The following is a 24826-nucleotide window of genomic DNA, read 5'->3' as shown; positions in this document are numbered from 1 at the left end:
GACGTCGCCAGTCCGTAGTTGAGCGGACGTAGATCCAACGAACCGTTTATGATTAGTCTATTCTTTCTGGTCGTTTGAGCGTCGATGGGACGTTCTCAATGCGACGTCGCCTGTCCGTAGTTGAGCGGACGTGGATCCAACGAACCGTTTATGATTAGTCTATTCTGACTGGTCGTTTGAGCGTCGGAGGGACGTTTTCAATGCGACGTCTCCTGTCCGTAGTTGAACGGACGTCGATCTAACGAACCGTTTATAATTAATCTATTCTTTCTGGTCGTTTGAGCGTCGATGGGACGTTCTCAGTGAGACGTCGCCTGTCCGTAGTTGAACGGACGTCGATCCAACGAACCGTTTATGATTAGTCTATTCTTTCTGGTCGTTTGAGCGTCGATGGGACGTTCTCAATGCGACGTCGCCTGTCCGTAGTTGAGCGGACGTAGATCCAACGAACCGTTTATGATTAGTCTATTCTTTCTGGTCGTTTGAGCGTCGATGGGACGTTCTCAATGCGACGTCGCCTGTCCGTAGTTGAGCGGACGTGGATCCAACGAACCGTTTATGATTAACCTATTCTGACTGGTCGTTTGAGCGTCGGAGGGACGTTTTCAGTGCGACGTCTCCTGTCCGTAGTTGAACCGACGTCGATCCAACGAACCGTTTATGATTAGTCTATTCTTTCTGGTCGTTTGAGCGTCGGAGGGACGTTTTCAATGCGACGTCTCCTGTCCGTAGTTGAACGGACGTGGATCTAACGAACCGTTTATAATTAGTCTATTCTTTCTGGTCGTTTGAGCGTCGATGGGACGTTCTCAGTGTGACGTCGCCTGTCCGTAGTTAAGCGGACGTGGATCCAACGAACCGTTTATGATTAATCTATTCTGACTGGTCGTATGAGCGTCGGAGGGACGTTTTCAGTGCGACGTCGCCTGTCCGTAGATGAACGGACGTCGATACAACGAACCGTTTATGATTAGTCTATTCTGTCTGGTCGTTTGAGCGTCGGAGGGACGTTTTCAATGCGACGTCTCCTGTCCGTAGTTGAACGGACGTCGATCTAACGAACCGTTTATAATTAATCTATTCTTTCTGGTCGTTTGAGCGTCGATGGGACGTTCTCAGTGAGACGTCGCCTGTCCGTAGTTGAACGGACGTTGATCCAACGAACCGTTTATGATTAGTCTATTCTTTCTGGTCGTTTGAGCGTCGGAGGGACGTTTTCAATGCGACGTCTCCTGTCCGTAGTTGAACGGACGTGGATCTAACGAACCGTTTATAATTAGTCTATTCTTTCTGGTCGTTTGAGCGTCGATGGGACGTTCTCAGTGTGACGTCGCCTGTCCGTAGTTAAGCGGACGTGGATCCAACGAACCGTTTATGATTAGTCTATTCTGTCTGGTCGTTTGAGCGTCGGTGGGACGTTTTCAGTGCGACGTCGCCAGTCCGTAGTTGAGCGGACGTAGATCTAACGAACCGTTCATGATGAGACTACTCTGACTGGTCGTTTGAGCGTCGGAGGGACGATTTCAGTGCGACGTCGCCTGTCCGTAGTTCAACCGACGTCGATCCAACGAACCGTTTATGATTAGTCTACTCTGACTGGTCGTTTGAGCGTCGGTGGGACGTTCTCAGTGCGACGTCGCCAGTCCGTAGTTGAGCGGACGCAGATCTAACCAACCGTTTATGATGAGACTACTCTGACTGGTCGTTTGAGCGTCGGTGGGACGTTCTCAGTGCGACGTCGCCTGTCCGTAGTTAAACCGACGTCGTTCCAACGAACCGTTTATGATTAGTCTACTCTGACTGGTCGTTTGAGCGTCGGAGGGACGTTTTCAGTGCGACGTCTCCTGTCCGTAGTTAAACCGACGTCGATCCAACGTACCGTTCATGATTAGTCTATTCTTACTGGTCGTTTGAGCGTCGGATGGACGTTCTCAGTGAGACGTCTCCTGTCCGAAGTTGAGCCGACGTCGATCCAACGAACCGTTTATGATTAGTATATTCTGACTGGTCGTTTGAGAGTCGGAGGGACGTTTTCAGTGCGACGTCTCCTGTCCGTAGTTGAACCGACGTCGATACAACGAACCGTTTATGATTAGTCTATTCTGGCTGGTCGTTTGAGCGTCGGAGGGACGTTTTCAGTGCGACGTCTCCTGTCCGTAGTTGAACCGACGTCGATCCAACGAACCGTTTATGATTAGTATATTCTGACTGGTCGTTTGAGAGTCGGAGGGACGTTTTCAATGCGACGTCTCCTGTCCGTAGTTAAACCGACGTCGATACAACGAACCGTTTATGATTAGTCTATTCTGACTGGTCGTTTGAGCGTCGGAGGGACGTTTTCAGTGCGACGTCTCCTGTCCGTAGTTGAACCGACGTCGATCCAACGAACCGTTTATGATTAGTCTATTCTGACTGGTCGTTTGAGCGTCGGAGGGACGTTTTCAGTGCGACGTCTCCTGTCCGTAGTTGAACCGACGTCGATCCAACGAACCGTTTATGATTAGTCTATTCTGGCTGGTCGTTTGAGCGTCGGAGGGACGTTTTCAGTGCGACGTCGCCAGTCCGTAGTTGAACCGACGTCGATCCAACGAACCGTTTATGATTAGTCTATTCTGACTGGTCGTTTGAGCGTCGGAGGGACGTTTTCAGTGCGACGTCTCCTGTCCGTAGTTAAACCGACGTCGATCCAACGAACCGTTTATGATTAGTCTATTCTGAATGGTCGTTTGAGCGTCGGAGGGACGTTCTCATTACGACGTCGCCTGTACGTAGTTCATCCGACGTCGATCCAACGAACCTTTTATTATAGGTCTATTATAATAGGTCATTTCGGCGTCGGATGGACCATTGAAACGCGACGTATATTAAAGGGCTGTCATCCGACGTCGGAAAGACTACCTTTATATAACTACGATATTAACAAACGTCCATCCGCCGTCGTTAGGACGTCGAAAATTGAAAGGATTAATTTGTGACGTCAATCCGACGTCTGAACTACTACTTATGTTGGACACCGACGTTTAACCGACCATCTGGACCTAAGCCCGACGTCGATCCGACGTCAAAATGTTTACTGGGTAGTATACAGGTATCCACTAATATACATGTATCCACTAGTATACAGGTATCCACTACACAGATATATCCACTAATATAGCCTACAGGTATCCACTAGTATACAGGGATCCACTAGTATACAAGTATCCACTAGTATACAGGAATCCACTAGTATACAGGTGTCCACTAGTATACAGGAATCCACTACACAGATATATCCACTAATATAGCCTACAGGTATCCACTAGTATACAGGGATCCACTAGTATAAAGGTATCCACTAGTTTACAGGTATCCACTAGAATACAGGTATCCACTAGTACACAGGTATCCAATAGTATACAGGTATCCACTAATATACAGGTATCCACTAGTATACAGGGGTGGTGGGATGAAGGTACTGGTGCTGTGGCCGAGTGGATAAAGGTGGAGGCATTTGAAGCAATGTGACTTAGCAATCGGGAGGTTCCGGGTTCGATACCTGGCCTGGTCATAGTAAGGTGGGTTTTTCAACCAAGAGCAATCTACGGTTTTCCCATCTGAACTGACTTTCTAATTTGAAAAGATTCTAAATTTGAGTTAAAGTGCTGAATTGTATTCCATAAGCCCTTGCTGGTTTCTCCCACATTGTGGTCGCATAAGCATCGTAAAAATAACTGCTGATTATTAATATTATTTAAAAAGAAGGCACATTACCCCAAAAAAACTTCAGACTCACTTCCAAATGGCTTGTATTTTCTTACACACGCACGCAAAGTCGTATATTCACTGGCAACATTTTGTACTTCACAAATGCAGTTCAATAGATTGAAATTACAGCACCATTTTGCACCCTAGCCAACCCCTCTTTCCCTTAGACCCCTTCCCATAGACCTTCACACGGATGAAGACCACCCAATGTATGTAGATGTATACAGGCTACACCGTTTCCTGTTCCCATTGGTCCAATAAGATACGTAATCACGTGTCAAAAACGACCTTAACATTCAGGATGCATACGTCATTACCAGTGTTTAGAGTATATGATAAAACGGTGCAACCGATTATCATATACTCTTCCGCTGTGTGAAATTTTCTTAAACTTGACTCGAGATGACATCTGTTGCTTCTAAAATGCAAGTGCCCTTAAGATTGGTATCAATTTTTAATCAAACACCCGATTAGTCTGCGATATGTTTTGTTTCTCTTCCAGTTGATCATTTGGGTCTTATTCGTAGTCTCGCTCTTTACTACAGCAGACGTATTTCTCCATCAGAGACTACAACATGCGCTCTTTCATAGTTTTGTGCCTTTTGGGGCTTTTTGCTGGTTGCTATGGCGCCAAGATCTGCGCTTTCAATATCCAATCCTTTGGCCCAACAAAGGCTGGCAAACCAGATGTTATGAATAACATCTGCCAGGTAAGAATTTAATGTCATCTTGTCATCTACTTCTCCTTGGTGTTTGGAAGGTGACATAGTAGGTCGGTGGGGGGGGGGTATTATAAGAAGACTGGGACACCGCCTTCTATATTCACTATATTTTCAAAAGTGATAAATTGGTGCCCTTCTTTTAAGTTCATGTTATGGAACAAATATCGGCAGCAAACTACATATAGGATCATAAATCATGTTGGTTTTAATCGAGCTAGCCCTTCCCGTTAGTTTAACTATCGAAATCTGTGTATTGAGATACTTTCCGCATATAAAGAAGTGCTTTGCTTTTTTACATATGGTTTGCGACTTCATAAGCTCACAGCGTATTTTTGCCTTCCATGTGATTAAACAGCATGGCCTTCGCCTGTAGCTCCTGCAAGAAAGCGATCCGCAAGTATAGTTATAAGCCCAAAACCTTGCAATATATGTAATGTACCATTCTCCTTAGGCCAGTACACATGGAAAAGTATGGAATTACTTTCCTTCCCCTCTTCTGTAAAGGAAAATGTACAAACCGTCAAGCGCCTAATTCGTTGCTACGTTGATGTAATTCACCGAATTGCATGTTGGGAGAATTTAAAGTTGAACAGAAATATTCGACAAAAATCATTTCAGTAAAGCGACAGGAAACGTTCTATCCGACTATCGTCGAAAAAGTAATGTTACAACTGTCTCATGAACATCCTACTGGGCGTCTCCGTGATTTTAAGGGGGGGGGAAGGGGTGATCTTGCGACCCTGAAGTCGATGATACAGACCGCCCATGTAGGGGATGGGGGGTTTGTCCTCCCCAGAAGAAAAGTTCAGCCGGGTTTCTCATGTTTTACCTGCCGCCACGATCGATCCCGCGAGGCGCCACGTAAAGGACACTTTTGCAAACCACCAAACGGTTTGTTTCTTAGTATGCGCGGGGGTTGGGGGGGGGGAGGAGGGGTGAACAGCGGAAATATTCAGATATAATAATGCAGTAGGCCTACACTATCATTCCGGGGAGAAATCAGGACCGATCACATGTAATAGGTTCCTTTTTGTTTGAGAACAGACTTCGGTTGAATAGTTTTCATTTATAATTACCTAATTCATGTTTTCTTCTTCTTTCTTTCTTTCTTTTTCTTCATCTTTTTTTGAATTCTGCTTGTTAGGTCATGTCACTATTTGACCTCATTATTGTCCAGGAAGTCCGTGACTCGTCAGGAGGTGCCCAAGCCCAATTGTTGTCTGACCTCAATGCGTAAGTAATATCACACCCACCCCCTCCCTCACCATTCCATATATACCCTAGTCCAGTTCTGTCCCACATTGTATAGGTATTCTTCTGAAATCCTCTATATACTTTTACTGTCTTTGAAGTATAGCGAATATCGCTATGTATTCCGAGATATACGGTAAGTGTTCATGTTCACATTGTTACTTCCAAAAAAATTAGAAAAAAGACATCATGTATAAGTTTAATAAATGTAAAATATTGAGTAGTTTTTCTTATATGCCACACTACATTTAGCTTCCCCCAATAGTTTTCTTGCATTAACTTAACACTACAGTTTGATTGGAATTTGCCAGTCTCAGCTTGTGGTATATTACTCAACATTAAGAGAATGTGCATGCTTTAAATTATACTATCCTACTTAACTTAATCCACCAATATCGCATCATGACGTAAGGTAAAAATTTCAAAAGAGTCTGAATGAGGCAAATTGATATGTTATAACAAAGTTAAATTCGTGAAACACTTTCATTTGTTAGCGTGGTATAGCGTTTCATTTGTGAGAGTGTTAGCTCAGTTGATAACGCCGGTGCCTTCCAATCATAAGGTCCCCGGTTCGAGTCACTCCAAGATTAATGTATGTCGTCCAGTTACAGAGTTGTTGACAATTGACACATAATCATGGGACGTTAAATATGAATGTAAGAGACTGACTTCGGTCAGCTTGCGGCTTGATAAGCCAAAGAGGCTTCTTCGCGAGTTCCTGCATGCAGGAGGATCTAAAATACATACATACATACACACATACATTTGTTGTTGGATGGTTGTAAACCCCAAAGAGCTGGTTGAGGGATTGTCGGGTATATCCAATTACATGTGGCTAGTATATATGATTTGGTCAGCATGTTGACAAATCATCGTGTACTTAGAGTAGTCTGTATAGGCCCCAAATTATAGCATGCTATAATTGCTAGAAGTTTTCAAAATGTACTTTTCTGGAGGTCTTTACACTGCAAATTGTTCTCAGACATTCTGAATGAACAAGATGTTTGAATGTCCCAGTGAAGTAAATTTCCTACAGGGTGATAACAAAACTAGTTTAAGAATTCTGACCAATGGTGCCCATATTTGAAAATCTGGCATATTGTGGGCCAATACAGCATACCTTCCAAATATCATCTGCTCATGTCGTTTCAAGACAATTTACAAGGGGTTTGCTTTGTTCTCGTTTACTAAACAAAATTTTAACAGCTGTATAATTAATGATTGCATTCTGCTGAATATCGATAGTAAAATGCTTCGGGAATTATGATTTTCATCTTCTAGAACTTATATAGGCAAGCAAACACAACTGGGCATGTTAAAATGGCCACAAAATGTCAAGCGGTTTTAACACCATGCTAACATACTTTACAGCTTATATAATTATCAGTACGAACGTCATGGACGGAATATCCATTTGTATGGGACTCATGTTGTGACATTTCTGTCTTCCAAACGTTTTCAGGGTAACATGAACTGAACAGGCTTGTCTTTGATGGAGTTTGGTGCTATCAAGCGATGTCATATTAATTAGGACATCATCACATCAAATCGGTTTCTCATGATTAATTATTTACGTAACAATTTCTGAAATCTCTTTAGAACGTGACGTCACTTTTCTTTTTATAGATATGTGGGTTTTACTGAGTATGATTACTACTGTGGCGTTCGACTGGGAAGATCTAGTTACACAGAACAGTACTGTTTCTATTTCAAGTAAGTACTCTATCGTCAGCTCTCTCAACAACCTACGGGGTTTCATGGACCCCATACGGGGACCTTACCAAATTTGGATGGTGGGTCGTTAGTTTCTCGTCTCAATGGCAGAAATGAGATCCGAATGGGTCAGTCAATATTTCGACTTAGTTATATACGCTTTCAAGACAGTCAGAGACAATTCACCTCGTTCAAAGAACACGGTCGAAATTCTCCTAAGCCTCACCATGGTCGGGACTGAGGATATTGGGGACAACTCCTATGTTTGATGGTCCGTGAATATTTCTTCATTGTCCCTGTCATAAATCCGTGGATGGTAAAGGGTTAGAACCTATGGATCTATCACGTGGATGTATATATGCTATCTAAAGATATATGCAGACGATATGAAACATTGGTGATTTCAACTGCGCATGTGCATATACAGGCCTACAAAGGAAGGGAGGGGATAAGGGGGTACAGCCTTACGGCCCGGGTCGATTACGGGCCCCTGGAAAACACTTTGAATGAAGGGGCGGGGACATAGGCCTATGCCCGTTCCCAAGATATGGCGAACTAGGAGCGACTGTTTGGCTTGCACACACTAATTACTGTAGATGTTTGGGGGTGACAAGTTACCAATGGCCAGAGGTTAACTGTTGCCATGTCTTGCAAGAAATCCTTGACCTTGATATGAAACTGTAAAACGTCAACTTTAAATTTTCTTAACCCACATAATTGTTAGAGGCAGTAATGTTTGCTTAGCTGACTATCTGCATATATTATAAACCACTTTTTTTTAACCTGTTGGACGTTATCTGATAAAACTACCGGAATTTGAGCCCATCTGTCTATAGCTTTTTAGGCAGCTGTATCCGTCGGGATGCCTTCATGTGTTTGCACAGGAAGTTAATTTTTTATATCAGTAAATATAAAGTATTACAGTATATCTTATGTCAAAGTTTTATAGCTGTAAGTAAATAACAGATAACCTATGGCTGTGAAAGTCTACTCCTTAGCGGTTTTAGTATTCTCTATGGAGCGTTCTTAGTACACTATCTATATTCACATTTCTAGCTTCCATTATATATGTGAAAGATAGATATTGTTATACTGGAACAGTTCACTTAGGCACCATTAAGACCCTTCGTTCCCAAATCCAAATCACATAAGTGGTCTGCATTTGCATAGTATAATTACAACATAATGTAGACCAAAGACCTCAATTGTCAGAAAAGTGATGAATTTAAAAAAAAAAATCGGCCATACACCAAAATCATCTTCCCATTGCTACCACAACATTTTCATTCTTTTTCGAATTCACGACAAGATCATGGCAAGTACGAGAACACTTTCGAAATAATGAAAAACCGTTCATTTCTTTTGAGCGGGGTAGATGAATGGTTTGGTAGAGATTCAGATAGACTGTTTTATTTGTCACAAGATCGCTCGAGGTACAGTTGGGCAAGTAATGTTCATATCAGATGATGAACATAAAGATTACAAAAAGAAACAAAATACAACAATGATGATAACGATGATGATGATGATGATGATGATGATGATGATGATGATGATGATGATGATGATGATGATGATGATGATGATGATGATGATGATGATGATGATGATGATGATGATGATGATGATGATGATGATGATGATGATGATGATGATGATGATGATGATGATGACGATGATGATGACGATGACGATGACGATGACGATGACGACGACGACGACGACGATGACGACGATGACGACGACGACGACGAAGACGACGACGAAGACGAAGACGATGACGATGACGATGACGGTGACGATGACGATGACGACGACGATGACGATGATGATGATGATGGTGATCGTGATCATGATAAAGCGTTATGTTAATCCAATGTCATTATCCAAACCATATGCCATTGCATTAACGAACATGTATGTACATTCATGCTGTTTTATATATACTTCTTCTTTCTCCAATTTAAGTTTTCACATATCTGAGGACATGTAACGGTATGAGATTCTATTAATACTTTTTACAATCTACGTTGATACTTTGTTAGATCGGCGATGTTTAGTATTATCGATGCATATGAGTACCCTGACCCAGGAGACATCTTTGAGAGACAACCTACTGTTGTCCACTTTCAACATAAGAGTAAGTATAACATCAATAACTTATACAGATATCAACTGATTCGCTTATTCACTTTTAAAAGTATTATTGGACCTTTCATGTTATGGTATTAGTTTTGAGGAATAATACCTAGATTAGACAGAAGTGACCACCGGGCAACGTAAGACAGGCTGGGGCTTATTACATATTAGAGTTATTTTATACAATACAATATTCTCATCTGACGTCAAGTTACATAATTATTAAATATTGTTATGATCTTAAAAACAATTTTCGGCATGCCTTGACAGAATAAATATCAGAATTTTCGTTCGTTCTTGACTGTAGCCAGTACATCTTCACTGACTGAATTCGCTATCGCATCTTTGCATGCTAAACCTGATGACGCTGTTGTTGAACTGGACGCATCAGTAGATGTATACGATTACATTGCGCAGACATCAACAGAGGTAAATAGATGTTTCAAGTAAAACGCAAGTATCGCAGAGTTTTCAAGCTAATAGAACCGTGTGCAAAAGACAAGTTTTTAGAGGGCAGTCGTCGCTTTTGTTTCTCTTCATGCGTTGTTTATGTGGATCTTGTTAGGGTATACAACACAGATATACAAATATATTCCGTGCACTCTTACCGCACTGGAGTTCCACGTATTTCTTTGGAACCATTTTCTTTTCTGTTCTTTTTTTGATGATTTCCAAAAAAATTAACAAGTGCAAAGCAATCAAATAGAATAACATTTTATCTAATACGGGAAGTGAAATGTTGTAACTTAATGGTCTGTACGGGTAGTAAGCCTACACTTAATTGTTCACTTTGGTCATTCAATGACCCAGGAACGGATTATGGTATGAAATAATAAACATGGACTTTCCATAGCATCAGTACAGTTAGTGTAAAAATCAAGAATATATTCTAATTTGTCAACGTTCAGAAATGACCTTTTTTGGAAAATCTTTCCAATTTTGACAGAATGTGATAATTGCCGGTGACTTCAATGCAGATTGTACTTATGTGGAGATGGCGGATTGGGCCAATATTCGTCTTAACACCGATTCTCGTTTCAAGTGGACCATTTCTCGCTGGCAGGATACCACAGTCTCTGGAAACACGCATTGCGCATACGACAGGTACCGTACAAGATATAGGGAGACAGGGTTCAGTTTAAAAATGTATATGGATATAATGGGCTGCTATTTGACAAGGTACCCCCCCCCCCCTCGCATCCCTCATTCCCTGGCATCAAATATGTGTAAATTCCTCTTTATAACTCTAAAATTTTGAAATTTTGGGAAAACTTGGCTCTTGGTACAGTCAGCTCGCTGAGAGAGATAGGGGGAGGGGGGGGGGGTGTGTAACAGGCTGCACAGACCTAAGGCATCGAACAACATTGCATTCCTATTCGCTCAAAAACATTTGTCTGATCGCTTCACAAAACGCGTCTAAGACACCTCCCCCTCTCCACCCCACGTCTTACCCAACCTCTCAAATTTAAAGTATGCGGTCAATGTAACTCGTGTCAAAAAAAGAAAGTTGATAGAAATGTCCAAAAGCAACCAGCTACTATGGTTCTTAGATGAGGATCAACAGGGCGAGAAAAGCTATGAACTTTTTATTTATTAAATGGATTACATATATAGACTGATTAATTATCTATTAATTAAACTAATTATTGATAACATTGTTTTCGTTTTTGTTTTTACGTACGTAACAGGTTTGTTCTTGCTGGGGCAGACTTAATTGCTAACTCTGATGACTACGGAGAGGTGTTTTACTCCGACTATGCTTTGGGTTGGACCTACGCTGCGGTAAGTCAATGTCAAATCAAAGCATCAAAATTATACCTTACAACGTTTCATTAATGGCAACCGTTGTGTTCTCGTGGGTGGTGGTAGGTTGAGGGTGGTCGGTTTTTTTTGGGGGGGGGGTGGTGTTTCTCCTCCTCCTCCCCTCTTTTCCAGTGGTTTTCTACTCGCTAAGCCTACAAGGGTTTTAAGATCGCTTCCTTTCACATCTGTGTTTTCTTATTCATTTGACTTATTCATTGTACCGAAAAAAAAAAAATGAAATGAAATGAATGCATGACACCACGTGTCGTAAAGTGACGTACTGAAAAGGACTTTAATTTGTCTCAAACTAACCAAAAAGAACATATCCTTTGCACTCTGGTGACGCTCTTCCCTCATTAGTATTAGTCTACGGGGAAAGTAGGAAAATAGTGATAAAATGACACAAAAATACAAGTATACTTGTAGTAATGAAGTTAGTATCCGTATGTTAATGTAACGCAATATATATGGGGGATATGAGGGTGATGGCGAAATGTTGTATTCGAAAACAATGCGTACAATTCATTGAAGCAGATTTGGTACCAAACATTTTTTTGTTTAACACCATCACCAACTCCACACCAGCCCCACCCCCCCACCCCCACCCAACACACACACGAACATCTACTTATTGATCATGCGTACACAAATTAAAAAATCGGATTATTGAAATCACTTTTCTGTTTACATGTATGAAGTGTTATAGCACGTGTACGGTATCAAATATGCTATGACGTAATGTTACCTTTAGAGGCATAGTCAAACAACAGATGAGAATACTAACGAGAAAAAATAGTAATAACAATAAGAAAGAAAAACTATAAGCATGAAAAAAATCTCAAAGAGAAAGTGAAATTCTTCAACTTATAATTCGTATTTGACTCGTTTATTTTTTACAGACATCTGACGTCAGTGACCACTATCCTGTGTACATGAATGTAAACTAGCTGAAAAAATGCTAGATTTATGACGGGTAAAATTAATAAAAAAACAAAAATGATAAATGTCACTGGTTATAAGAATATAAGCAATAATTCCATGTTTCCGTCTTAAAGTATTTAATCGACTCCACACATTTGCATTCGTTCCGTCACTATTTACTGTGGGATACGTCACACGGTTTTCACTTGGGAGATTCGAATTTAACAATTCAGTTAACTGATTACAATCTTAAAGCAATCTCTGTATTTAATGTTGTAAACTTGGAATAGAACCAATGAAAATACTACATTATTCAATCTTCATTTTGTTTTTTTGTTTATTTGTTTATTTTGTTTATTTGTTTGCTTACTTGGTTTGTTACACAGCCTCTCTATAATTGCATCGCAAAATCCTGCATTTCCCGAAGAAAAGCAAACACCACCAGAAAAGACCCCGATAAGTTTAAAGGATAGTAGGAGAATACGGATAACCGATGTGCAGGGACCTTGACACAGAGAGGGGAAAGAAGGACAAGCACCCCCTCCCCTCCCCCTGCCAATTATTCAACGGCGACGGTGCCGACACAAGTAGCAAATTAAAACAATTAAACATTGTTCTGACTACAGACCCACCCTCTAACCGCAACCTTCTCTCACATGCTCAATCATATATCGGTATTCATAGGCGTAGGAGCCCAATTTTTGATTTAGGGGGCTGTAACGACTTGCCCGAAAAATATAACCGAAATTTTTCGCGCGTTCTAGATGTTTATGTACATAATATCATGTAGGCTTTTACATAAGTAATGGCATATAGTCAGGCAAGCTTAGAACTTTATTTTAATGACCAAGGAGATTTTTATTAAACTATTAATTACATTTAGTTACATCATTACAATTTATTTCTTTCAGAAGGTGCCCGAAAAGTTTTCAGCATATTGCCCGAATTTTTACAAGAAATAATTGGTTGGGAGTTGCAGCCCCCAGCCCCCTCCCCCCGCCTCCAACGCCTATGTCGGTATTCCTGTGACCTTGCTCATTGCAACTATATAGATATATTTTTGGGGCATATTGTTCTTTTGTATCTATATTTGTTGGTAGACTTTACCTGGCAATATGTTGCTATAGTGCCCTGGAAGATAACATTCGATGCACTACCTACCTATCCAGGCATTTCATTAACCTAACAAGGATACGGTAACATATATATGCAAGTCATGCCTCTAAGTCACAACAAAGCAGGGTAGTGAAGGACATTAACCCAGTGACTTGTACAAGAAACATTGAATTGAAAGGAGACCAAACAATACCATTCCACCATATATCCTTCAGTGTATTAAATCGGCTTTTGTTCTCAAACCTTCACGGTTAGTGCATGGGTATTTATTCTACATTTTTAATACTGTGGTGCATGTGCGTACATCACATCATGGAGGTAAAAACTCTGTTTTTACCTCCATGATCACATGCAGCAGTGTGTAAGGACTAGGGAGTAGTATATTGTGAATCATATATATATATACGTGTACATGAATACTGGTGTATATTTAGAAAGAATGTTCTTCACTTTTTGAGCTGCATGATCTCCCAACATCTGTGTGCTGACCTGTTCAGGAGCAGTGGGAATTTGGGCTTCAATCTTGGGATCGATGGGGCACAAACTTCGAGGAGCAGTGAACATGCGTAGTCTCCGATTTGAGAGGACAAACCACAGCGATACCCCAGACCTTACCAACAAAAGGGATCGTCTGTGTATTCCGGCGTTCCACAAGTTCCAGCTGAGCCGGTATCTGAATGGGCACCGATGACAAACATGAAAAAAGGGGAAATTATATTTTGCCAAAATGTAAGAAAATTGTCCCCCCCCATTGTGCCCCCCTCCCCCTCCCCTCCCCCTCCCACAGCTTCGCCACCCTTGGACCTGTCATCCTCTCTCATTCACCAAGTCCTATCACAACAGAAATGCGCGCTTTCGGCCCCGAGAACTTGATATGATCTACGCTTGTTAACGCATTCCGAAAGAAAAGTTCCTGCCAATGGCGTGAGCTGATTATTACATTCCGTAATTCAAACTATATAATCGACTGAACATGGGACTGCCCACTGAAATGATTTCCATTGATTTCTTGTTTTGCTGGAAAAAATATATTGTTGAAAACAACACATTTAATTTTCTTCAAAAATCTTGGGGACATGGGATATGTTTGAAACACAGAACCTCCTATAGGTCCCACCCGTCTACATGTATACCCGTACACACGTTCACCCCTTCTCCGACTTATGCTGTCGTTGGTGGTCCTATAGCACTCACAGAAACTGTGACGCAGTATCACGCGCAAGACGAAATCATTCCGCGGTACCTTATATACCTATAGGCCTATAACGACCGTCAATTCCGCTCGGTGCAATTCTTTCGCTTACAAGATCGAAAATCCTCATGAAGAAATAACCATGCTGCGAAAGTCATACTTTTGTGTCTAATTATACGGGTAATTAAATAATATATCTTCTTTTTCTTTTATTTTTTAATTTCGTAAGCTAAATCATGATTTTTCCGATCACATGTTTGCACAAGCGGGTATTCTCTTGTATATAAATCCCTTCCAATAGAATGACGTTGTGATTTACCGTTGTGTAAGTAGTATCATATGACTCATATGACGTATGTGTAACACTCGCTTGTTAAGTAACGTATCTCATAGCAGATTCCTAACTGATTGTATAACTTGCTAAACTCGATATACCGAATGTGGAACGGATAGAAAAGTAGAAATTAGCCTTGAAAAGATGTACCTCTTTTCATTGCAAATATTTTGTTGATTTTTATTTGTTGCTGAGTCACGCTATAGCCTCGTGCCTCAAAATAATCTAGCAGAAAAGGGGTACCTACAAATAACCATGTTCAGCACTCTCAAGGAACTCTTGTCAATAAAAACGAGCTGCGTGAATTTCCTAGTTTAAAAGGACACTGCGCAATAACAGGAAACCAATACCTAGGACTGAGAAAATTTGACTGAACTGGTGTAACAAAAGTCACCTCTTTAAAAGTTATTAAGCACACTTAAAATAGCGAAAATGAAAATAGCTTTTCTACTATTAGTAGTACCGTTTTTGTCTGCCTATTCTTTCATAATAGGTGAACAAGATGGCAGTGTTTCTGTTCCGCTCTCTGCTCAGAAGACGGTAGTTGATGTAGTTGTGGAGTTGAAGTTAAATATCCTGGTGGACCTGGTCAAGAGAGCTGGATTGGTAGAAACACTAATGGGACCAGGTAAATATCATCTCGCTCCTTTTTTCCCCTTTCCTTTTAAAATTTTGATTTCAGCCACACACAATAGTAAACGCTTTTCAGATTTCTTAATTTCTTAAAGTGGCTCAAACAGGTCTGAGGGGGGGGGGGAGGAGGGGTTGGGGATTGTTCGATTTGGTTAGTTTTACTTTTAGAATTGACGAAGATTGTTAGATTGAGGTCATTTTGAAATTGCTAGATACTAATAGAGAATAAGTGGTAATTGTGATAATAATAACCGAGAGCAGTGGGGGGGGGGGGGACTGGAAGTGGGACAACTTAAATTCTTAATCTGGAATCAGAACGTGTTATTTTCAAAAAATTATGGGTTGCCGGTAGTGCCCCTCAGGCACGGATACAGGGGTGGTGTGGGAGTGTAGACCGTTCTCTTTATCAACCCCACGCAAATATAAATACATGAAGTAAATATTAGCTTTGGGCGTATAGACCTAGTTTATATCCTAAATATGTCTTAGAATTATCTATTTAACGTCTTAAAGGCATTGAATACTTGCCCCAAACCGCATGCCGCCCTCTGAAAAAAGTTAACTTTCCGTTGCTTGCAAGTGAAGTTTTCTTCTTGTAACTACAAAACGCAGACAGTAATGAAACGTGATACCTTGTTATCTTTAGCTGGACCTGAGATGTCCATCGCTGTATCGTTTGTACACTGTGCTGTGGGTATTGACCTCAGCTGTATGTACATACTGTACACTAGTGTCTAATTACCAACGGTAGCAAGCTGTGTGTGTATTGTCTGGGATCGATGGTGGTGTCTAACACTTCTGTTACACCTCATTCGAAACTAGGTCAGATTACCGGCATTATACGTTTCTTTTTGCGCGAGTCTTCACACCCTTTAATATGCCCCAGAATGCAACATTTCATGTCTAAAATATCATATTTTTTCCGGGGTAGGTTCCCCTTACCACTCCTAACTGCATGAGAGTCGACTTCAACGACCGCAGGGCCAGACTATAGCTCCTATTTTTAAAATCCTAAATCGACCTTGATCTCCCCCATTCCTATCCTCACCCCCCCCCCCCCTCCCCATCCCGCCCGTCATGTGAACTATGTTTAGGTTAGTAAGATTCTTAATTTAAATTTCATTCTTGTCTGTCAGTGAAAGAAAAAGAATAGAATTTACACAAAGCAAACGATTAATAAAATTTAGGAAAACAGCATTGCATTTGAATTTCTTTTTTCATTACTAATGAAAACCCTGGACCATAATCAAACTAATGCTTCTATTAACCATCTTTACAACATAGGACCATTCACAGTTTTTGGACCCACGGATGATGCGTTCGAAGCTCTACCCTTTGAAGTTCGTCAGAAGCTAGCTCAGAATAAGACCCTCCTAACAGAGGTCCTAGAGTACCATGTTGTAGGTGGCGCTGTCTTCTCCAAGGACATTGCTCAAGATAAACTCGTTCCCAGTGTCTTGAAGGACAACATTCGATTCAACACTTATCCAGTGGCCGGACCTGTCAAGGTAACATGCAGTTCACATTGAATAAGTCCAGATTGCTACGATATAGGATTATTGACCAGGCATGCAGCTTAGTCAATCCAACCTTTCGAAGAGACGAACAGCAAACATACATTTTGTCAGTATATTTACACTATACAATGCTGTATCGTTCGTTAAGTTGTATTACGTAAGAGAAAAAGGGTCAGGTGATTCTAATAGGAATATATACTCGCTGAAAACAAAATAAATCTTATTATGATGTTATAACGTATTATCTATAGTGATTACAATAGTAATTAAGTAGGATGGGTATATGGACTTTCAGCTCAAAGGTCGATAACGGGTCATTTGGACCACTGTATACATCAGGCACCTGTTATCTCAATAACAGCTCCCTGGTTAAAATATAGGGCACGATGATTCATAAAATATATTCGTGTTCACTAAAGTGACTGATTATTTTTGGTGATATCATGGATTATTTGAATGTTCCTACAGTCAGTAAATTGCTTTAATTATGTTTAGGAACGACTGATACAAGTTGCACCAGATTAGCACCCTCTGCAGACACTACAGCTCCTATCCCCTCCCCCCCCCCCCCAATCACCACTTACCTTTTTTTAAATTTTTGCCGGAACAAACCGAATATAGAAAGGTGGGAGGTCTTGCCTGGAAGTATTCACAGTGGGACCTGGACCCTTCTTGGCCCCATAACTTAGGAGGCCCCTACGACCGTGCCTCGTATGCCTCTTTTACATTTTCAAAAAAAGAATGAAACGCAAATTTTATACAAATGTAAGCTAATGCGTATTTATTCGTGTACATTTTTTTACAGAAAGTCACCGCAACTGGATCACTTATCGACCTGAGCAGAGTTGACCAGAATGCTAGTAACGGAGTAGTCCATGTACTCGATAAGGTTATGTTCCCAGTTCCACGACAAAATCTGGTAGAAACAGCGAAGAGAATTCCAGAACTTAAGTCTCTGGTTGAGGCTTTGGTGAAAACCAATCTTACTTCTGCTTTGGCAGGTTAGTACTGTGTACTATTGATCTTATTTATTTATTTTATTTTAAATTCTGAAAATATTTGCTGCCACTCAAAAAAAAAGTTTTAAAAATTACGAAGAAACTTTTAAGAGGTTCCATTCTCTTCCGTGAGAACGTCTCCATCAAATAATATATTGTCTATATGAAGGCGACTGCGTAAATCTTATCTATAAAACGATATGTCTATAGAGGACGTCGCTACACGAAATTGTATTACTTTCAAGAAATGTCTGACCATTAGGCATATCTTCAAGGCTTTCAGCTACAGTTATAAATATTATTTGGAAGAAAGACTTGGTATATGGCACACGGACAACATTGAATTTCGTTCTGTGTGTATCACTTTCCCTACCCCTCCCCTCCCCTACCCCAGCCTCCCATCTCCTACCCCAACTCCTCTCCAGGTGTGGCGATGCACGGTCACTGTCTTGAGCACTGTATAAAATAATAGTGCTTGACCATGCGGGTTGCAATATGTACGATTTATCAAACCTTACAAAGAGTCTCAGGAAATTAAACTTCTCTATGTTTCTTCATGTTTTCTAGGTGCAGGCAATTTTACCGTCTTTGCTCCGAACAACAAAGCTTTCTCCAAGGTTCCTGCTAAAGTAGCTGCCGACATTGATCTCCTTACAAGTATATTGCTCTACCACGTGTCTGCCTCCCCTACCCTCTACAGCGTGGGCTTGGAGGATAGCCAACAGATACCTACCTTGAACACGAAGAACAGCTTAACAATCAACTTGAAGGATGGTATGAGAAATATTTGATAACTTACTTGAATTCATCGATAGTGTTAAAGCTAAAATACAGGTTGCATCAGCAGGCCATACATCAAGAGTGGTAGAAAAAACATATTATGCTCAACTTCTTTTTAGCGTCTGTAGCCTACATGGAGAGTGGACAATTTCATAACGACCAATTTAAAGTATAAGTTAGAAGAAAAAACCTTAAACATCTATGTTCCACAATAGCATACCTACCTTATTCATATGTACGCGTTTCTGTATACCTAGTTTGTGTGAGTGTACGCTTTTGTGTATACATAGGTATACACAAACATGATTATTCTACATTTACACAAACAAAACATGGTTTTTGGTGGAACGGCGTTCCATACGTCAAAATGTGTATTATGAGTCCCTTGGAAAGGTAATAGATTCTAAGCATGATATTAGCCAATCTATTGATCTGTTATTGTCATAGTAACATTGGACATTTAAATGATAAGATTATACAGAGTTTCCAAGGTTTTAAAACCTAATAACTTTGTTTACAGAAGATGGTAAATGGAGATAATCACTGCACGGATTTGTTTTGGTGTTGACATGGTCAAGAATTGAGAACAAATGGGTGTGTTTATGAACCTGGGTTGTTTGCCCCGGTATACTTAAATGCGCGTGATGCTCGAGAAACTTTGAGTCGTTACTGTGTTAAGTATTTACTCCGTAATAGTTCATGAAGAACCGTTAAGTTGTAATATAAACACCGTCACTGGACGGGCAGGAACACAAACCCAATCTTCATCTTTGTCTTATCTGAAAGAGATCGTTGTGATGAACAGCTACCCCTAAACATCATTTTGCAAATCTATACATCTTAGCTCAACTAGGATGTCAAATCTGTTATATTCTCACCGTGTTTTCTCTTCATATTTTCAAGATAGAATGTTAGCAGCACTAGTTAAGACTGAAAACCAATACCTCAATTTTGTTGAGTTGTGAAATAGATTCAGCCTTTGCAAAACCCATCTCCATTACAGGATATCAACATTGTTATAAATTAAGGAAAAGGCAGCAAACATTCTTTGGAGAGATTTTCTTTTCTGAAAAATGATCTCCCTTTCCGTCTTTGTTTCGTTTATAGGTCAAGTGCAAGTTGCAAACAGCACAGACTTCCATGCTACTGTTTTGATGGCTGACGGTTCCGTCTCCAATGGTGTCATCCACGTGATTGATGAAGTTCTGCTGCCACCATCTGCTTAATTATAAAGAAGAACACTGACGGCCTTTAATATTTAGATGTAATTTAGGGTTAGGTGGTTATGAATTTCTAACCGCAACTGGTGAATTTTTAAGCTGTAAGTTAAATGAAGAATTATGCGTTGAGTAGGAACAGGTAGGGTAAGGATGGGAAGGGTGAGTAATTTAAATACGTGGAACATTTGCATGAATATTTCTTGGTATTTTTCCAAAGAAAAAAATAAAAGAAGAAACAATACATACCAATGGAATAGTGATACACCTATAGACTGGGTTATAAGACAGCGTGGAATGTGTGTAGATCTATAAAAGTGTTTTTAAATATTTCGTGTTACAAATTGAATTGCATGTTTTTTATTGCTCCTTTTAGTTCCGTTTTGTTAAAAGTCAAACTGAATGATAAATGTCATTTTTATAATTATTAAATACTTTTTTATGTCATGACTTTTGAACGTTATAAAACGACGGAAAAGTACGCTGAGGATTCCTGATTATTATTTTGTTGTTGTCCGAATGTGACCTCGCTCAAATTCTTCATTATACAGATCGTTGACGTATAATTACTCAAACAAAACAAAGTTATGAATATTTATAAACAAATTAACGATAGCAAAACTATGCATAGGCTATTATATTTTCTGTAAAATTTATTCGTGATAACACTGAAAGTATTTCACACATTTCTTTGAATGATGAAACTTGAAGGAAACATACCACAACGACGTGGCGGTTGGGGGAGGGAGGGGAGGGGGAGGGAGGGGGATGCACGACTTGGCAACTGTCTACTCGTTGGTCTCAGAATGTTTATATCTTTAAGGCCCAACCGCTTTCAATCTGTCTGTTTTGTGTTGCGAATGTTAACTTAGGGTCTAATGTTGCGGTTCATGTTTTATAAATCTTTACAAATCTTCCGTTATTTAGTAGGTGCACAAAGACCTGATAAACATCAAGTAACATTGTGAACAACGAATTTCTATCAAAGACAGTACACTTTACATGAAGAAGAGATCAATGATCAATCGCGGCGGTATATCGTAACATCATTCCATAGTGTTTCTATTGATTATTGTTAATAGTCATGCCAGAGACCGAATAACACTGGATCAAGCAGACCAATGGCTATGTTCGAGTATCTCGAAATTGTTACCAAATAACATTAAGTAGTTAATGCAATAAAACAGAAAATTTCACAAAAACGAGATCAAAATTGTGTCGAAACTTAACTTCAAATTGATCGGTCTTAACATTATGCAGTAACGAATAACCAATGGAATCATATATATAGAAGCTATATGTTGCCTTCAGAAGTCACACGATGGGAAACCGTTCTGCCGTTAGAGCCCCCCCCCCCCAACAGGGCCTCGATATTTACTCATCTATGGCTTCTGGGGCAACTGCTATATATCGTTGATTGAACTATTTTGACGAAAATGTCAAACTTTATCTGAGTCTCTTATCATATAAGTAATGTCGTAAAGGTTGGTATGGTTAAAGTAACGCAGAAGGGTTGCGCTTTCCAACCTAGATTTTTAATTAATTAGATTCTTAACAATGGAAGAGAAAATGGCTACAGATTCTCTAGTTATTCAATAGTTCTTAACTAGTAATTTCTACAAGGGGGTCAGATGGAAAACATTGGTTGGAGCAGAGGCCCAGATCGTCAGAATCACAACCCAACTGAGTAATGCACAGGTGACAGGGTGTCAACACTTAAAGGCATTGAAGACTCGCCCCAAACCGCGTGCCGCCCTCTTAAAAAAAAGTTAACTTTCCGTTGCTTGCAAGTGAAGTTTCTTTCTTGTCGCCACAAAATGCACACAGTAATAAAACGTGATGCCTTGTTATCTTTTATCTGGACATGAGATGTCCATCGCTGCTATGTACACTGTGTTGTGGGCATTGACAGTATAACTGCATGTAGTGACTGTACACTAGTGTCTAATTACCGACGGTAGCAAGCTGTGTGCGTATTTTGGGGGATCGATGGTGGTGTGTATATCACTTCTGTTACACCTCATTCGAAACTAGGTCAGATTACCGGCATCAGACGTTTCTTTGTGCGCGAGTCTTCACTCCCTTTAATGGTCCCCCTAGTTACCTTCATAAATGTAAAATGGCGCATTGGTCGAATTGTTCTTCGAGAGGAGGATGCAAATGTATCGTTGACCGGCTTTGTAATAGACTACCGGTAATGTTGCGCTATTAAGTTGCTTCCTTGAATATATTAGGTATAGATTCAAGGGGATATGGTGAGTGCATTACTTGAACTTAAAATGAAACGAAAACAGCTGTTTGTAATTCAAGATAATTCTGCCATTATCTCGGCTAGAAGAGATCAAAACAGAGTCTAAACACTTAAAATGTCAATGCATAATTATAATATAATAATAATGAAAAAGCATTTGTTTGCCGTTTCGACGACCTACAGTTTGTAATTTTATCAGATATTTAGAAAGAACACTATCCGATTATTGCTTCAGTTTTAGTTTGTTTGCGAAACAGGAGCGGCTCCATATAGATGAGGGTGTTGGTGTGGTAGAATGTAACACACACCCTTTAAAGCCCCATTAAGTTCTTATTACCAAAACCGTGCGTGCAGACATAATTTTAGATATAATTTCGCAAATTTGTCTCAGAACGTACAATTTCACAACTGAAATGTTACATTTTTCTGGGGGAGGACCCAACCCCCTCCCCCATCCCCCTCCCCCATCCCATCCTGTGTGGTTAGCGCAAAGGTGTAAGTGAAAGATCTTGCACTTCCTATAAATCGTGCTAGGGTTCGAAGCAATACTCCGGCTGCAGGAATGGTGCTTGTTTTGTGGCCTAGGATCCCGTGCCATGCCTCCCTTGAAGGATGATGCGAGGGGGTCAACCAGAGGCGTTGTAGATGGCGTGCGCGAACCCTTGCCATTGGCCAGATGGTCTAAGCATTCTTTGCAACTGGTATGTTAGTCTTGGCCAGGTCGTTTGTAATAGCCTACTCTTAATGCTCAAGTGCAACTGTACATGCCTCAGAGTCCGTTTCTGTCTACCACGAATGTGCTTGCCCACTGTATTTTACATGCCCGAGGATCTGTCCCATACAAACCTAGTATCAATCGAAAGCGTTGCTGCGGGCGTTCTCTGGGCAGTACAGTAAATAGATACGGGAAAGTAGCTTGTGAAAAAGAAAGGTACACTAGGCTGTTCATACTAAGGTCTTAACAAGACTACTGGTATGTATGCAGTGTGGCCATCGCCTACTAAAAGCGTGGCTTCTCGACTGCGGCTCTACTATTCTCCCCGCATTGGTATATACGGAAGCGTACAACGTCCATCACGATATTTCATAAAATGTTTAGATTACGAAGCAATATAGCGCCACTTCATCCACATTCTCGCGGTAAGAGTACATTGTAACCAGGTATACTTAATTCAAACATATATTAATGACATCTTCATCTTGTGGTCACTAGCTCAATACACAACCTTTGTTTTTCTAGCGTAATGTTATATACCAAACACCAGTATTGACTTTGGTGTAAGTGTGAAGAAGATAAATTTGAATCGAATTGAATCCAATCATAATGACGTTCATTGTCAGGGTATCGTTGTACATAATTAAATCACGGGGGGGTTCTTATCGGTTTTTATTTCTGTATCAAGAAAAAAATGTGGAGGGGGGGATGCTGGACGAAACGTTTTCCAATGGAATTTGTCACAAGCTGATTGCGCTCTGGGATTTCTGAAGTCGTTGCCAGGTAAAGTGAGAGTTAGCAGTTGTTACTTCAACGTAAGTTATATCGAGGTGCATAGCATGTCTCGAGATCAAGTGTAGATTTCAAAAACAAAAACCTATACATACAGGATATCCTTCCTATGATTATCGATGTATGATAGAAATACAAGACGGGGGGGGGGGGCAAAGAAGAAAGGGGAGGAGGGGGCAGAGGTGGGTGACGGGGCTGCTCGTTTACCGTTGTCTGTATGACCCTTAAACCAGGCGCGTAGCCTGCCTTTGTAGTGTGAGAGAAGATGATCTATACATTTTTGTCCCGATATTAAGAGTCAAAGAATTTTAGCTTAATTAACGCATGTTTTGATATATGACATTCCATGACACATAAATTACATATATGACACATATATGACACATATATGACACAAATATATGACACATATATGATACCATATATGACACAACATATAGACTCTACCATCTATTGCGAATTCGAGAGGGGTGAGGGGGGAGTCAAACTTTGCTGACTACTGTCCAATCCAGTATATATGCAAGTCATCTCGATTGTATAAAGTATACATCGTACACAAAAATGCTAACATTATTGAAATATTACTATGCCCAGTCCATTCTACAAGTATAATTCTCTCTATCGCACAAGTAGGCCTATAAATATATCTTAAAAAAATGCCAAATAATTGAAGAAAATTCCCCAATAGTCTTTATATTATGGACACAAGACTGAAATAGAATGTGAACAAAAAAGATAGAAAAGCAGCATTTATTTAATGCCTCAAATTATTTTTTGGAAATGTCTGTATAACTCGTCTTTTCAGTTGATTATGCCATGGCACGCCAATAGTGCAACCGTTGTTGGCCATTACTATTTTTCATAATAAAAGATTGCTCCAAATATCACATGGACATCTATAGTGCAGTAGTGTGTAGGCCTGGTTCTTTTAAAAGTGTCATTATGTCACTCTTCTCTGAAGCAGACCGCAAAATTGTATCCGACA

At 40.3% G+C, this 24826-nt stretch overlaps 2 protein-coding genes across 2 annotated transcripts; both read left to right on the top strand.

Annotated features, from left to right (window-relative positions):
• Positions 1-4217: 4217 nt before the first annotated feature.
• LOC139966672 (deoxyribonuclease-1-like) lies at positions 4218-12605 on the top strand. Its single transcript, XM_071969940.1, has 8 exons — positions 4218-4457; positions 5614-5702; positions 7347-7433; positions 9479-9573; positions 9880-10001; positions 10519-10676; positions 11261-11354; positions 12275-12605. The coding sequence occupies exons 1-8, from the start codon at positions 4323-4325 to the stop codon at positions 12320-12322; spliced, it is 828 nt and encodes a 275-aa protein (XP_071826041.1). The 5' UTR covers positions 4218-4322; the 3' UTR covers positions 12323-12605.
• Positions 12606-15227: 2622 nt separating this feature from the next.
• On the top strand, positions 15228-20564 carry LOC139966670 (transforming growth factor-beta-induced protein ig-h3-like). Its single transcript, XM_071969938.1, has 5 exons — positions 15228-15566; positions 16856-17079; positions 17894-18089; positions 18654-18860; positions 19974-20564. Exons 1-5 carry the CDS (start codon positions 15371-15373, stop codon positions 20090-20092), a joined length of 942 nt encoding a protein of 313 aa, XP_071826039.1. The 5' UTR covers positions 15228-15370; the 3' UTR covers positions 20093-20564.
• Positions 20565-24826: the final 4262 nt, after the last annotated feature.

This window comes from Apostichopus japonicus, chromosome 4, assembly GCF_037975245.1.
Source record: "Apostichopus japonicus isolate 1M-3 chromosome 4, ASM3797524v1, whole genome shotgun sequence".
NCBI lineage: Eukaryota > Metazoa > Echinodermata > Holothuroidea > Aspidochirotida > Stichopodidae > Apostichopus > Apostichopus japonicus.
Note: the sequence above shows the minus strand (reverse complement) of the source record. Positions and strands in the feature narration are given on the sequence as shown.